General features: G+C 47.2%; 1 protein-coding gene across 1 annotated transcript; it reads right to left on the bottom strand.

The window, feature by feature from the left end:
• Positions 1-1331: 1331 nt before the first annotated feature.
• On the bottom strand, positions 1332-15726 carry PAX6 (paired box 6; the record flags this gene model as incomplete). The annotated part of the gene is made up of 11 exons (XM_079929645.1): positions 1332-1417; positions 2114-2264; positions 4896-5011; positions 5108-5258; positions 5623-5705; positions 6179-6337; positions 12251-12416; positions 13164-13379; positions 13474-13515; positions 14312-14442; positions 15546-15726. 11 exons carry the CDS (start codon positions 15724-15726, stop codon positions 1332-1334), a joined length of 1482 nt encoding a protein of 493 aa, XP_079785771.1.
• Positions 15727-16381: the final 655 nt, after the last annotated feature.

Genomic DNA, 16381 nt, shown 5'->3' with positions numbered 1-16381 from the left:
CAAAAGACAATTCCTAGTTAATAGGTTGTTGCATTTTTAAATTATTTCTCGACTTTGAGCTTCTGAATTAAACAGCTAACTGGGAAATGCTACCATTTTGTATATGTACTCTGGGTATAAATGGGCACAGGTCTACACACAGCTTTAAGTGGAATTTCTTTCTAACACATTTGCGATTTATGACACCTATAAGAATTATTTCTTTAAGGATCATTGGGATTTAAAATAGAGTATGTATGAAAGCAACCATTCGTTTAGAATGTTAATCTAACAAGGAAACAAAATTTGTAACACCACACTATAAGGTTAAAAAGAAAATAGTATAATAAAGGAAATACAAAGGCTTTGGCATGGTTTTTACAATCAACAATGGTTAATTTTGATATGTAGTTGTGAACAACTTCAAAACACTTAAGTTTAAAACTCTTGCAAGCACTTTTAATTGATTAGGAATGAATTCTAGATGCACAAAATGATTGGACTGTGAACAGTAATACAACTATATCTAAGAACAATTAACTTTTGCTGGCCAAAGAAGAAACTTATGATTGCATGAAAATGTGTATAAAACATCTATAGAGTATTCTTGTCAAATATAAATGAAATTAACTTTATTATAGAAATCATTCTGAGGATTTCTAGGGAAGACAAATACTTACATTTTGACATAAAACAAATTGGATTATATCGAAGACACACTCTACCTTTTAGCTATCAACTTTTTTCTTCCTTGAATTTATATCTTACCCTTTTTTTGCACATAAACTTCATCTGTTAACAACCTTTGGAAAACCAACAGATATTTCTTACATAAATCTAGTGCATGTTGTTCCAGGTTTAAGTATATGCAAAGGAATGATACAAACGTGGAACATCAGTCCATAAACTATGAACAGATGGGTAGAAGTATTCGATATATCTTGATAAAACTCAAATTCGTGGCAAAGCTTGTTGATCATAATTTCCTTTTTTTTAAAACAACTTCATGACCAACAGAGATCAAACATCCATCCAGTCTACGTTGTTCTTTTTTTCATTATAACATACAAATGCCCATTTACAAATAATACACCAAAATGAATAAAAGTTTGGATACCAAAATGAAGATTTGTTCCAACTGATATCGTGCCTTCTGTATACAAAGGTCCTTGTTTCAAGTCCATTCCCCAGTGGTTCAACACAGGACACAATTGCAGTACTGAAGTGCTTCTAACAGCCATTTTTCTTTCCTTCCTGAACGTCCAACTGCTGTGTCCACATAGTCATTGACTGAATTAACACAATATATCCTTTCCTTTTGTTTGTTTGTTTTTTGATTGTTTGTTTTTTTTTTACTGTAATCTTGGCCAGTATTGAGACATATCAGGTTCACTTCCAGGAACTTGAACTGGAACTGACACACCAGGGGAAATGAGTCCTAGAAGTGGGTGAAAGAAATAGCCATGTAGATATTCCCTTCAAGAGACAGGCATGGAGTACGAATTTATAGGTTAAAAAAAAATCTCTAGTACTTTCTAACATTTAACTGAATCTAAAAAAGAAAAAACTTTTCAAGTCCTATAAACAAAAGTAGCACCTTCAGAAACCAGAAAGCATGTTTACACACATCTACTGAATCCCAAAGGCCCCCACGCTCCCCCCACCAAAAAAACAACTCCATTTGTTTGTATGTTTGGAACTTTAGCAACAAAACCATCCTGGAAAACCAGAGTGGTACTTCTTCAGTTGCAATGAAAGGCATAGAGGAACTAGGAGGGAAGTGAGAAGTCTTCCAATAAACTCAGGAGGCCTTCACTGTTAAACTTTGGCTAATATAATAATTTCTCCTTGGAAAAGCTACGTTTTCAGGCCTTGTCTTCATATACAGCTTCTGCAATCAAATTCAGGAAAAACAACTTCTTTTTTTGTCAGTATGGCATCAAGTTACTAACTAGCTTGACTGAATTCCCCTTTTAATCAGTCTTCCCCAAGGAAGCGAGCAACAGAGAGTTAAATACACCATCACACAAGGCCAGGAGGTTCTTTTTAGGTAAACTTTGAGTGAAGGGAGATCACCTGGCAAAAGAAGCTGCAAAGGCCACCTCTGTGCAGCCTGCGGAGGGCAGCGGCTCACCTGTGGAAGTGGTGCCCGAGGTGCCCATTGGCTGACTGTTCATGTGTGTCTGCATATGTGGGGGGGTGTAGGTGTCATAACTCCGCCCGTTCACCGAAGGGCTGGTGGGCAGCATGCAGGAGTACGCAGAGGTCTGGCTGGGGACTGGGGGCTGGGAGGAGAAAGGCAAACTTGTGGTTAGTGAGAGACACTTTGCATAGCCACACCCCCAGCTCCCTCCCCCCCCCCCCCCCCGCCCCCAGGAACTCTGCCAACAAGTCTGATCCTTAGATACCCGCAAGTAAAGCGCCTGAATTCCACGTGGTAACACTAAGATCGGGCTTCCACCCAGTCCTTCCGTTGTCCACTGCGGGAGCAAAGTTGCCTACACACCAAACTTTTGAAGTACCAAAAATTCAGACCATTCATTGTCCAGCTAGACGGTTGGCACTACCCATAACATTAATAGGATTTTTGTCCATTTTCATCTTGGACCTCCGCTGGCACCTTTAGACAAACTATAACATGAGGACTTCCATAAAGACACACCCCCTCTCTTGCAAATTCAATCCATTTGGGAATCCAGCGACACCTCCACGCCTCAAACCCTGTATCTCAAGCTGTGAGGCAGAGGACAGTGGCAGGAACTCTCTGTAAAGTTTAGTTTAGGGACCCTGAAAGCCTTTCATGGTTGGACTTACAGATTTCAAGATTCTTGAAGAGGCAGATCAGTGATGATCTCAGGTTAAAGTAGTCAGAAGTGTCAGTAAATACCTAGCCCCATCCGGAGAATTAGCTGTGACTTTCTTACAGACACCAAAACTGAGATTAGGTTTTATCCACAAAATTGTGCTGCTACCCTCGAAGTGTTTAGAATCATGGTATTGAAAAGATAAACCTTTATTTGACTAAATAAATACACAAGGCTGAGGCAAAACACCTCCTGAGCTCTCATGGGGCTATGCTGGGGCAGCAGGCTTGAGACAATTAAGAGAAGCATACTGTCAGGAACAGGGGAGATGATAGTACTGCTCTGATCTGCAAACTATAGAAATGTTTAACATTCCAAGATCCACATCCTCAGAGAGGGTGATACATTAGAGAAGGTTCGGAGGAGGACACCCACCCTTTGTAAAATGGTTGAAGGTTTTGGTCAACAGGATAAACTGATGGACAGACTGGCCAGCCCTCACCCGCCTCCAAAATTCAAAGAGTAATTTTCTCTGAATGGTAGAATTGTTGATATTTTAATTTTATTTATGCTTTATGAATATATATATATGGTTTGAATTATAAGTTGTATAATTTTTAAAAGTCGGCATTTGAAATAAATTGACCCACACCAGTCTAAGTGGAAACAACTCTAACAGAATAGCAGCATCTATTTCATTGTTTCTAAATGTTTTCTCATATACACATTTTTTTATCTTCATAGAAACCTAGATGTTGCTACAATTTACAAAACCGAACAAGACTCTGTGGCCTTATTAGAGTCTGAGGATGACTGCTAACATCGAGTTCAAAGAGGCAAGCAGGCCTTCAGGGCCTGCCAGAATTTCAGCTTGCATTTGCTTCTAATTCCCAAAATGACTTCCTCCAGGCAACTCTGACTTCTAGAAAATTCCAAGGCAGTCGTAGCAACCACAACTAATGGGCTGTTAATCCCTTAATTTACATTAATTGCTCTACGGCCAATAATATCAAGATGCAATAAAAATAGATGTGTGAATAATTCCTCTGAAGTTGCTTATCTAGCTGCTCCTGTATTAAGTGTAAAGACTGGGAAACACTTATTTTGGTGTGATTTGGGCTAGAAATCCAGCAGATGTTCAGTGGAGAACAAACGATGTGTGCAACCCCAAATTTGTTTCCATCAGGGGCTCAAGCTCACACTATCTGGCATCTCTAATTGCTGCACAAATAGGGCAGGAGTCCTGGGGAAGTCACTGCGGAAGGCCCACCAGAAGACCAATTATTTTTCCCCATCAAGAATCCCTCTAGTTCCAAAGTTCTAGTACACCCTACCTGCCTTAGACAACTTCCATCATAAAGGGTTAACCTAGTATACAGGGCCCAGCACACGTAGGGGCTGGTAAATATTTGGGACGGAATTGAGAGTAGGAGCAGGTTGTTACACCAAGCAAATAGCATCAGCCTTTCCAGGCAGCTGGGAACGCCACCACCCCATCACATCGTTCACAGCAAAGACACACGAAATTTCTAGCAGATGCCTTCTATTCCTTTTTTTCTTCTAAGATACAGAAAGAAAACTAGCTTTCCTCTATGTCAAGTGTATCGCACTATGCAAATATGAATCCCAATTCTGGTCCTTTTTTTCGTCCTCACTAGTTTATCAGAAACATCCTAAATAACAACCACAGGGCACATAAAGACTATACACTTATTAATATGAACACATGAATATAAACCCAAGTGTCATATATACTAACCTCTTACTATCTAATAATTTGCCAACATTATTTTCATTTTCTGGTACAAGTTTCTGGTCCCCAAAACATGCCCCATTCTCACCCAACATTATCAAACCAACATTCCCTGTGAGCAAAAATTAACTTGACGGCACATCAGGTTTTTATTTTATTAAAGGCATGAATCAATTAATCAATCAGCTAAAAGACTCGATTGACGGTTTTCATCTCAGACTTGACTGATCAAGCCAATCACTATATTGGGAAAGGCTCCCAAGGGTACACATAGGGCCAGTGAGGTCTGCAGGCCCCAACCCATTCCTCACTTCTTCTCCCAGGGACCCGTTAAGCAGGCAGCCGCCAGCCTCACTTACTTGCATAGGCAGGTTATTTGCCATGGTGAAGCTGGGCATGGGCGGCAAAGCACTGTATGTGTTTGTGAGGGCTGTGTCTGTTCGGCCCAACATGGAGCCAGACGTGAAGGAGGAAACTGCAGGGAGAGGACACAACAGACAGTCATTGTGAGAGTCAGAGCCAAGGGCCAACAGGTTGAAACACATTTGTTAGTACTAATATTTCAAATTACCAGGCGTGGTGGGTTGTGGGATTGGTTGGTAGACACTGGTGCTGAAACTACTGCTGATCGGAATATGACTAGGTGTGTTGCTGGCCTGTCTTCTCTGATTCCTCAGCTTTTCTTCTCTTCTCCATTTGGCTCTTCGATTAGAAAACCAGACCTGGAAATCAGATGGAACAGGTTAGCCCTGAGCCTACTCCCAGCTCCACCCCATCCCAGACACGTCCACTGTCCTCCTCCCCCAGCCCCGAGAGGCATCCACTGTCCCCCTCCCCCAGCCCTGAGAGGCGTCCACTGTCCTCCTCCCCCAGCCCCGAGAGGCGTCCACTGTCCTCCTCCCCCAGCCCCGAGAGGCGTCCACTGTCCCCCTCCCCCCAGCCCCGAGAGCCGAGTGGCGCAAAGCATTTAGCAAACTGAATCTGTTGCTGTTTATACAAACAAATGGTGTTCCTTAGACGCACCCGTGTCTCTAGAAAAGGCAAAAGGTATGAATCACAAAACATGAACACACGGTCCCTGGGTACCTGTATTCTCGCTTCAGGTAGATCTATTTTGGCCGCTAGTCTTTCTCGGGCAAACACATCTGGATAATGGGTTCTCTCAAACTCTGAAAGAGTAAGTTGCATTCTTCTGTGTTGTGCCAGAACTATACAAAACGTGTCAACCAAACCCTGGATCAATCTGGTTTCCACCTCCCGACTTCTGTCACCTCCAACCAATTCCCTTTAAAATGCTACTACTAGTAGATTGATTGTACTTGGAAGAACTATCCCATCAGAACCAAGTTCTATTCTCTTTGAAATGACATTCATTCTTCTGTGGCCTGAATTAGCCAAATCATCATTGTTTCTTCATGAGAAGTCAGACTTTTCATCTGTGAATCACTGGTACATGAAAAGAAGAAAGAAAATACACACACACACTGAAAAGATGCCCAGGAAAAGAAAAAAAAAGGACAGAAAGAAAAAAGAAACCTTTTCAGGCCTCCGTGCAAGGGCCTTGGCTAAATTTAGCTCTTTGTACTGAAGATGTGGCATTTACTTTGATTTACTGCTTCTCTACTTTGAAAAACTCCATCACCTTTCTCCAGGGCCTCAATTTGCTCTTGGGTAAAGGATGTTCTATTTCTTTGCAGCTTCCGCTTCAGCTGAAGTCGCATTTGGGCCTCATCTGAATCTTCTCCATTGGAACTGATGGAGTTGGTATTCTCTCCCCCTCCTTCCTGTTGCTGGCAGCCATCTGGAACAAAAAGAATAGGACAGTAAGAGAAATTTGGAATAACCTGCGGTCTCCAAAAGGGGCGTCCTACAGCCATAAACTCCAAAAGCAGTCTCATCTGAAAGTCTCACCAAAACGTTCCCAAGGTAACTGTCCGCCTTCTTTTAATAAAAGACATTAGTGACATATGTTACCTGACCACCATTTTCTTTCTGTTTTTATCAGGATGAGACTGCACAATTTTGATACTTTGGGAATGGCATTCCTTTGAATGACAAAACAAGTGCTGAAGTTTCCAATTAAAATGATCTTTTATAACTAACCTTGACCCTCCAAATGCCTCGCCCAGTTCCCTTTCCTTAGGGAATTTATTTACCTATGGCTGTGTTGGGAAAATAGAAGAGTGATGTTCAAGATTTCAGCTGATCTATGATCAGTAATTCCTATCTAATCAATTAGATGTTGATAGGTTTGTAGAAAATGCTATTAAGAAACCAAACCAAGCTTGTAATCTTTAAAAAAATATTTATCTAGTTTTTATTTGAATTCTGCACAGTCAATTTCATTTTAAAGGTTGTGAATTTAGAAGTGCTTGCATTGTTCTGCAGTTTTATTCAACTATTGTATGAGTGCGCTTTGCCTTGACACCTATTACGAGCACAGCTGTAATTATATCATCACCAAGAACAGGCTATAATTGCTGAAAATGGAATTTTATATTTAGATAAAAGGACTGTCCATTCTTTGTAATGTGTTGCACCAGAGAAAAGTAAGATTTCTTTTAAATTTTTAACGTGTAATTTTAAAAAAGAAATAGTAGAGAGTTCACTAACTAGCTAAACATGCTATGCTGCAGCTGAATCCTTGGCATATCATTTAAGTGCTACATTTTTAATTAGGGCATTTCCACCACTTTTAATGTAATTTCTATCATTAAACAGGGGAAAGTTTTATTTTCCTTCGCTGCTTGGAGGGCAAGATGTGCACGTAGGCTAGCTGTCTCCTCGTGCGCCTTGCTGGAGAAGCGACGGCCTGGCAAGGGAAGGACTCAGCCCTGGCTGGGCCTCTAGGGCCACTGCCTGCTGGCTGGGTCCTTGGTCTTGGGTCCTGAGGCCCCCAAGGGATACCACAGGGGCTGGCCCCCCCATCCTAGAAACTTGGCCCGTGGGGGAGGGGCCTCTAGGGGCGCCTTGGTGGGAATAGACTTGGCCAGGAATATCATTTATAACCAGGAGACAATAGGCAGTGCCTTCAAAGAGTTCAGGGAATTGTGACAGGATCTAGTGGGATCTTTTCAGGAACTTTGAAATGTTTTAAAACCCCAACTTTCTCCCCCATTTAAACAGGCGGATTCATCAGTACTGGCCACCATATGGGCCCTTGGAGATCTATTGAGATGACCACCAACACTTGAATAGCGAGGGGCTGCCTTTCAGCGCCGCACAATGCCCCGCGAGTAAGGGAAACTATTAAACTCCTGGGGCAGGAGCGTTGGCAAACTTTCGTGGGCAGAATTTTGAGGCCACAATGAGTGCGGACAACAAAAGGATTCTCTTGAGGCGTGCAGCGGGCCACATTGTGTTACAAGAAGCCCAGTCAACAGACTTTTCAGTGAAGTGTGTTAACCCCTCTGCTCTGCTATCATTAATCACTGTCCCAAGAGCAGGCGTCTCCATGCTATTTAGGGCGCTTAGCTGGGGGTTGGAGGGTGGATGGGAGGCCAGGGCAGGGGGTGGGGGGGAGGCAGGGCCGGTGGATGAGGTCCGGGGCACGGGTTGGGGGGGGGGAAGTGAGCCGGGGAGGCAGGGAGGATGGAGACCACGGGGGAGGGAGACAGGAGAGGAGGGGGTGGAGGCCTGGTGGAGGGGTTTGGAGGAGTAGGAGAGAGGAGGGGCGTGGAAAGGTGGAGGAAAAAAGAGGGCTCCACAGAGACAGAGGCCAGAAAGGTATAAGAAGGACAGAAAAGAGTGCTGAGAGGAAAAAGAGACAAGAGGGTCGAAGGAGACGGGGAGAGAAAGAGAAAAAGGGAGATAAGGGAGAGACTATTAGTAAATGGGCCGTGGCTCTGCTTTGGGTCGTCTTGCGCTACATCAGAAAGCTGGGGGGTCGGGGAGGGCTACTTAGCTGAGGGAGAGCCGCTCACTCACGTGTGCCGGCACCAGTGTCTGTGCTAATTTACTGCCCCGAGTTTCCGGGTGACTTTTCAAAGTGTTTTTCAGGGAATGAAATGAAGAGCCCCTTTTATTTTCGGATTCGGTCAATGAGGAAGACTTTAGAAATAGACTTTTTGGGCCAACTAGAAAGGCCCATCAGTTATTGCTTTGCGAAAGCACAAACAAAAACCTGCGATCATCAGAGGTTTAGGGAAGGGAGCGCTGAGAACACAATCCCATCTCGCGGGGGTGGTCACTCACGCCTTCTAGGAGGCCCCACCCCAGTCCTTTTTCTGGCACATTCGATCTCGCCAAACAAAGCTACCCGGGTCTGCCTCAGAAGACCCCCGCAGATAGCATTCTCTGCTCCCGTTTGCTTCGCTGACGTTTTCCTAATTTTAAAACATGGACATTTGCGCACGCTCTCCCTCTCCCTTTCTTCCTCCCTCCCCCCTGCACACTCTCTCTCTCTCTCTCTCTCTCTCTCTCTCTCTCTCTCTCTCTCTCTCTCAGCAACGGAGGTGCAGCGCTGACTTGAACTGACATTTAAGAGGAGGAAAGTCAACGAGGATGAGGAGAGCTCGATTTTAAACCTCTTTGAGGGGGAAAATAAAAACAGCCGTGGAATTAGAGGCGGTTCAGGAGAAACCCGTGGCTGCAGGATCCCTCCAAGACCCTGAAGAGCGAGCGTGCTCCATTGAAAGTTTGTTTGCTCCTTTAAAAATAGCAACTGTTCGCAGCGAGGCAGTGCCGGAGAGGTCACTCTTAGACTGGGTGCCCCCCTTTTTTTCTTTAGTGGATTTACCTTCCACTCTTAAAGCTTTTAGCAAAATAGAACTGGAAGTTGGATCTCGAATTCCCCACATGATAAACCTAAGTGGCAGACAATTAAGATATCTTCTTTAAAAGGCGCCCCCTCTGAGCGCAAAGAAGGGGCCTTCAATGGGCGCCGTCCACCTTCCAGCCTAATCCGCGAGAAGGCGAGTGAAAGCGCCTCCCATTATCCCAGCCCCAGGACCATCTGACGCTCGGGATAGGATTTGTTTCCTGGAAGAAGGAGAGGAGAGAAAGAAAAAAAAAAAAAAAAAGACGCTGGGAAATAAAATCATTCCTTAGTTTCTTAGTGTCTTAATCAGTGATGCGGAAAACAAGCAAGAAAAGATAGCAACCCGGTTGCGGCACCTTTTCAGCTCTGGAGCGCGGATCAAAACATTGTAGCATCTGTTGAAAAAGAGACTGACTAAATCCTATAGAGGGCCTGGGTATTACGGGGCTGGTGGCGGGGGGGGGGGGGGGGGGGTGGGGAGAAGATAAGAAAAAGTGTCTCTGTGATCCCTAAAACCACCAAAGCGCTGGAGAATCGGGGCTGGATAGAGTTGTCTCTTGTTGTTGTCAGCCCAAGTCGGCACAATTTTATTCACCGCCGCATGGCGTTGATCAGATGGAAACCAGATTTGTCTCCCTCTGAGACCTAACCTCGCCTTATGCTTTCGGAGTAATGGGCTCTTTAAAACCGCAAACCGGCTTCCTGGGCCGGCAAAGGGGGCGCGGGAGGGAGGGGGGCCTTCTTAGCGCCAAGAGAACCGAGGATTCCCGGCACGTCAGCCGCGGCCGCCGGCGCCCGGTGGTCCCCACGCCCGGGACTCTGCGCTCGCCTGGCGCGACCGTCCTCGCCACGCGGTGGGGACCAGGCACTGGCGTGGGTTTTCTGTGGAGTGAAGGGGGAACTGGCAGTTGGGGAGCCAGAAGGCTCTGGCAACTCGGCGCCTGAAAGTTCAAAGCTCCTGAACTAGCGCCACCTCCTGCCCCAACGGTCACCACCAGGTCCTTGCGGTTAGGCTCTCGCTTCCCGCCCTCACGCTCCCCGCGACGAAAAGCCGCCCCAATCGGGCGCCACCTCTGGTGGCAGCAGAGGGGCGGGCGAAGCTGCTGCTCTCGGCTTCGGTCCAGTCCGGGCTCCGGGAGGAGGAGGGGGTGTCCTTGTTCCAGGCCCCGGGCAAACGTGAGCCCTCGCGCCCAGGGCTCAGCCCTCCCAGGCCCGGCCACTGTGTCCCATGCCCTCCCCGAGACCTCTCGCACCCGCCGGCCAGACTCGGCGGGGTGGGGTCACCGGGACCGCAGACTGCTGGGGGCCGGGGAAGGCAACAGGAGCGCGTCACTTGGGTGTGCCCAGTGTGCGCAGGTGGGAAGCCTACAGTTTCAAGGGTCAGGTGTGGGTGTGGTGGTCACTCCCTCGTCCTCACCAGAAGCCGGAGGGGGCCGGGGCCTGCGGTCAGGGCGGAGGCAGCGCCTCCTCGGGTGCAGCCTCGCACCCTGGGAGGCCGCGGTTCGGCCCGATCCGGCGAGGGAGCGGGCGGGCGGGTCGCCCGGGGGAGCCGGGGCCCTGCGCGTCGGAGGCCTCGGCCGGCCGAGCGGCCGCGCTGGGAAACACCGAGCCAGCGCTTTGCTCCCTATCTTCCCAGTGTCCGTCCTATATTGTTTTCTGCTCTTAAAACTGACATGTCTAATTGGCAATCGGTGCCGAATCGTGTCCAGAGGTCTCTTGTGGAACATTTCTACAGCTGTCTCCTTCAACTAGACGCTTATTCATGTCGCCTTAATGAGAAACAAAACGTTCTCTAATGAGCAATTACAGAGCGACAGGATTGTTCCCATAACAAATTCTTGCGAGTGACAGAAGCATCCTTTGTACCAGATATTTCGCATACTGTTACCGATTTTCCCTTCTCTAGCCCGGCTCGGTGGAGGCGCAGGGCACCTAGAGCGGGTCCGAGAGCGCACGGATGCGAGGGCAGCCCAGTCAGCTTCCCCTCGCCGCCTCCCAGGCCGGGAGCCCCCAGGCTTCCTCGTGCTCCGGGGAGTGAGACGCCACGTCCCATTATCCCGCATATTATCTCCTTGTCACGAGGACAACAAATACCGATTAATCTTCGGAGTAAACTGTTTCCTATTCCTGACCAAGCTACCTCCGGTGTGTGTAGGGGAGGGGGAGAGCCAACAGACCAGACCCCACCCCCATCTGCTCCTCTTCTTCCATCCCTTCTCACAGATGCAAGGACGGTCCAGATCCTATCTTTCCTCCCAGCCCCAGAGTCGCTCCCGGCACACCAAAGTCCGGTTCACAGTATCCTCACCCCACCCTTCTACGCAGTCGCCACCCACAAAGAGTGAGAACTGGGGGCCCAAAGGGTGGAAGGGGTCAGAGCAGAGAGGGTAGGGTTGTTTAGTTGGGAAAGCCACCACTTCCAAAGCCCCATCCTCAACTTGGCCCTGCATCTCAGTGCTCACCCTCTCATACACACCCTACTCCTAGTCACATAATTTGTCAATTACGGCAAGAAGCAAAACGATACAATTATGTTTATCTTGCAGTCTGTCAGTGTGTTAACTTGTCACACTTCTACAGCAAGGGGGCTCTCCGTGCATTTTAATGGCACATTTGAATAGGGCACCACGCAGCTAGCTCATACACACACGCACATACTCCTGCCCATAACACACACTCGAGCGAACATGCACGCGCACACACACACACACACACACACACACACCAGCCACATTCACACTACCTAACATACACAACCCTCGAATTCCCAGGCCAACCAGATAGTTCAACAAACACCACCTAGATACAGCGCAAGTCGATATGTCCCAAGCCTTTGAAGAGTTTCTCCACTACATTCTCTAGGCACAAAAGCCCGGAGAGGGAAAAAGTTGGAGAAGAGGATGGGCAAGGGGCTGCATATATGGAGAATTTGAGGATGGGTGTTTGGGTTTTTACCTTGAGTAGGTTGCCCTGGCACCGATGTCCCCGGATACCAACCCGGGCGGGTGCCCCAGCTTCCGGTCTGCCCGTTCAACATCCTTAGTTTATCATACATGCCGTCTGCACCCATCTGTTGCTTTTCGCTAGCCAGGTTGCGAAGAACTCTGTTTATTGATGACACCTGCAAATCAAATCAAGATCAAACCAAATGGTAGAGTCTCCTGAAGACACAGTTGCCCTAAGTCCCCATCTCAGCACTCCCACCGCTTAAAGAATGACCCTTAATACATTAAAAAAAAAAAAATTCCCAGCCATCCTAGGACAGTGGGTGGATTTGCAGAGACATCGTGGAAAGAATGCCCGCCATCACTTTGGGCATGGAAACTCAGTTGTGTAGAGAGCTGAAAGACTAGGGAGGGGTCCTTCACTGTTGCACAGTGTCTCTGGTGACCTAACTCACATGGCTGCTTTTTTGTTGTTAAAGACTTCCCCCCCAAAATATTGAGACTTGGCCTAGAGCTTTCTTTCACTTTTATTTGTTTTATATTAGGGCAGAAATGGATGTTTGATGCCTGAAAGAAAGTTCAAACAGGTAGATTTGGCGGAAGCTCAAATCTGGTTTTCATTTGCATTTTCCTTCTAGATTCCAGTGCCTTTCTCCAGGTGCCTCCGCTCTCTACTTTGCCACATGCAAGTGAGGTGCATAACCCCCCACATTTGACTTCCATTTTCCAGAAGGTCAAAAAAAAGGTCAGGGTGCTCCTCTCAAGACCCCCAGGTACAGAGGAGACAAATTGTGGAGCACGGAGGAGAGAAAGAGAGAAAGACACTGGCAGGGAGAGGATCAGGGGGAGGTCAAGAAAGTGATGGTAAAGAGGGAAGAGTGTGAGCTTAGGGCAGGGAGAGGGAATGTTCTCAGTGAACTTACACTTGGTATGTTATCGTTGGTACAGACCCCCTCGGACAGTAATCTGTCTCGGATTTCCCAAGCAAAGATGGACGGGCACTCCCGCTTATACTGGGCTATTTTGCTTACAACTTCTGGAGTCGCTACTCTCGGTTTACTACCACCGATTGCCCTGGGTCTGATGGAGCCAGTCTCGTAATACCTGCCCAGAATTTTACTCACACATCCGTTGGACACCTGCATAGGGGAAGTGGACAGAAAACCACATTATTAATAATTTCAAGACAAAAATAAAATTGTTTAAGTATGCATTAAACAATGACAAGCTTACGTTTTGATTGTCCAGCACTTGGACTTTTGCATCTGCATGGGTCTATAACACAAAAATATACCTTCAATGGTATGAGAACTTACTGTAGAGAGCTTTTTTCTTAAAATTACATTTGTAGCCCTAAAAACTACAAATAGGATGATACTTTCAAACCGTTTGAACTAAAAAAAAAAACTAATTTCAAAGTTTTAAAAACTGTTTTTGTAAATAAATGCTGCTTGAAGATGCATCAAAACGAAGTCAGATTGTTTTGTGCTGACCTTGCTTAAAGTGCTGTTAAGCTGTAATGAGTGAAGGGGAAATAGAGACTGAATTTTTAGTTATCATTCCTTTAAAAATATGCCCAATTGAGTAAATGTGACTTAGGGAGGGAGGTAAATAGCATTCGTCTTTTAAAATCAATATATATATTTTTCATAAATACGAAGAAATCAAACAAGTATCTCAAACCCTGAGGTAAGCATGGGATGAGGGAGAGGGGAATGAGATTATGTGGATTTACATAAGTCATTTTATTATAGTTTCATAAACTGTTACCACAATGAATGTTTTTGCCAAATGAAAAAAGAAAGGTTTTGGTTTTTTTTCGGATTCACACCCAATTTTTTTCTTAAGCAGATGAATTGTCTTATGTGACTGACCCAGGTTGGAAGAGATCGGGAAGGATGGTGGAAGGAAAGGGGAAAGCGGAAGGCAGGGGAGTGGGGTGGGGACTGGAGTGGGGGTGAGGGTAGGTGGGTCCATAATTAGCAGCCTTTACAGTAAGAAATGGAGAGAGGGCGTTGAGAGTGGAGGGCCACGGGGGGCGCGGCGAGTGGGGCGGCGCCGGGAGGATCACCTGCAGAATTCGGGAAATGTCGCACGGCCGGGCCCCGCTGTGAGCTAGCTCTACGATCTTCTGCCGGGTGGAGTCCGGCAGTGGCCGCCCGTTGACAAAGACACCACCGAGCTGATTCACTCCGCTGTGACCTGAGGAAAGGGAGAGGAGAGCAGAGCAGAGCGGAGAGGAGAGGAGAGGAAGAAGAGTAAAGAGAACGAGGAGGGAGGAGGTGGAGGAAGAAGAGAAGAAGAGGGAGAAAGAAGAAAAGGAAGAAGAAAGAAAAGACAACCACAATGCATCCTCAGCTCCCTGCCAACCCTGGCCAACCTCAGCGATCAGGTCCCTGCTATCGATCAGAAATGACAACAGGACCTCGCAGCCATTCCTGGCATCGGGCAGCCCAGCCCAAGCACAGCCGAGCTCCTGCCCACCAGACTGCAGAAGCACCATGCAAACACACACCGACCAGCAAGAGCACACACACCTCACTACCGCCTTCACTCCAGCAGAGCCCCCAGCCCACCGCTGCCTTCCATAAACACCCCAGCCAGTCTCTGAACCCGCAAGGTGCAAATCATCAGCTCAAAAAATATCCTCCCAAAGATCCCCTCTGAGTGTCAAGAAAAACCACGAGTCCTACAGAACCCACACTGAATCTCCAAGGTCTCTGCATTGTTAGAACTGTGATAGCAAATCCTATAGCTCTCCAGTGCTCCCTCAGACACTAGAGTCCAGAAACGTTTGTTGTCACACTCCAAACTCTGGTGAAGGCAACACACAAGCACTGGGATTTAAAAAAAAAAAAAAAAAAAAAGAGAAGAAAAGGGGAGGGAGTAGAGAAGAACCAGAAGAGCAAATCCATGGCTAATGAATCACAACCTGGGTTTCAGCACCTCCACTGAAGGCTTCCTCAAGCCTCAGAGCCCCAGATCGGCTCCAGCCACAAAGTAGGCTGGCTGCTGCAGTGGGGCGGAGATCTGGGAGTCTGTTCGCACCGGCCACAGCTCTGCTGCTAAACTCGGCCCTCCCCACAGCCAAGGACAGATATTAGCAAAAATCAAAAAGTGGAAAGAAAAGGAAAAGACCACACCGCAGTGTCCCCCATCCCTCCTTTATCTGGTTATCTCACAACCTCACCCCATTGTCTAATCATAGGGAATAGGGAGTTAGCACCTCTGTAGCCCCTCCCCAGAAACCACAGACACACAAATAAAGCCAATTGCCAATTCCCACTTCCTTAAAAATCTCCAACCTGCAGCCCCGACTCTAGAGAGCAGCCCTTCCAGGAGAAGATGTGGCTCCCCGCTCAGCTCTCCTCTCCTCTCTTCTCCTTGGAGCCTCTGATAAATTGACTCCAGAAAGCTGAGCTTCTTAGCAATAAATAAGCTCCAAATATAGAAGAGGGGGGAAAATATGATGAGCCTCTCTGACATTTGTCTTTAAAATAAAACTAGCTGCACGTCAAGTTTGAGCTTAATTTCTGGAAATAGGCGGAAGTCGCTCCGGATCATGCATGGAAGGCTAATTGAAAAGATCAGTCGGGGCGCTTGTGGCAGCCTTGTCACTTTGTGACAGTGCTCCGCTCCGGGAAATTGCATCGTCACGACAAACGGGACCGTGATAAAACGACCCTTTCCGTCCCTATTTGTAGATCACTCAGACGAGATTGAACTGCACTCGTTTCCCCTTCGAGGGGAGCCGCGTTTTCAGGGTAGCCGAAGGCTTGGGGCAGGGGGGGGCCCTCACTGAGGGGGGTGCTGGAGCCTCAACTCGATGAGAAGTGACAGGCTTTTGGGGTATCTAGGCTCCGGCCGGGCCCAGCGTGAGCAGGGCCATCGCAGGGACACCGCTTCTCCAACAGAGCAAGCCCTAGATCGCGCTTACCGTTTTCTCCTAAACTCCCTTTATTGCCTTCCTTTGCCTCGAAAGAGCTTCTACTCCTCCAGATACGGAGCCTCCCCTTTGGGCAAAGGGAGCCTTCCAGGAAAAAGAAAGGCTGCCCCAGAGAAAGATCGAGAAAGACTTTCTAAACTTCACGCGCTGCCTGAGCAGGTCCCAATCTAGGAATGCCAAGGCGTGTGAGGCCGC

This window comes from Stenella coeruleoalba, assembly GCF_951394435.1.
Source record: "Stenella coeruleoalba genome assembly, chromosome: 8".
NCBI classification, from domain to species: Eukaryota; Metazoa; Chordata; class Mammalia; order Artiodactyla; family Delphinidae; genus Stenella; species Stenella coeruleoalba.
Note: the sequence above shows the minus strand (reverse complement) of the source record. Positions and strands in the feature narration are given on the sequence as shown.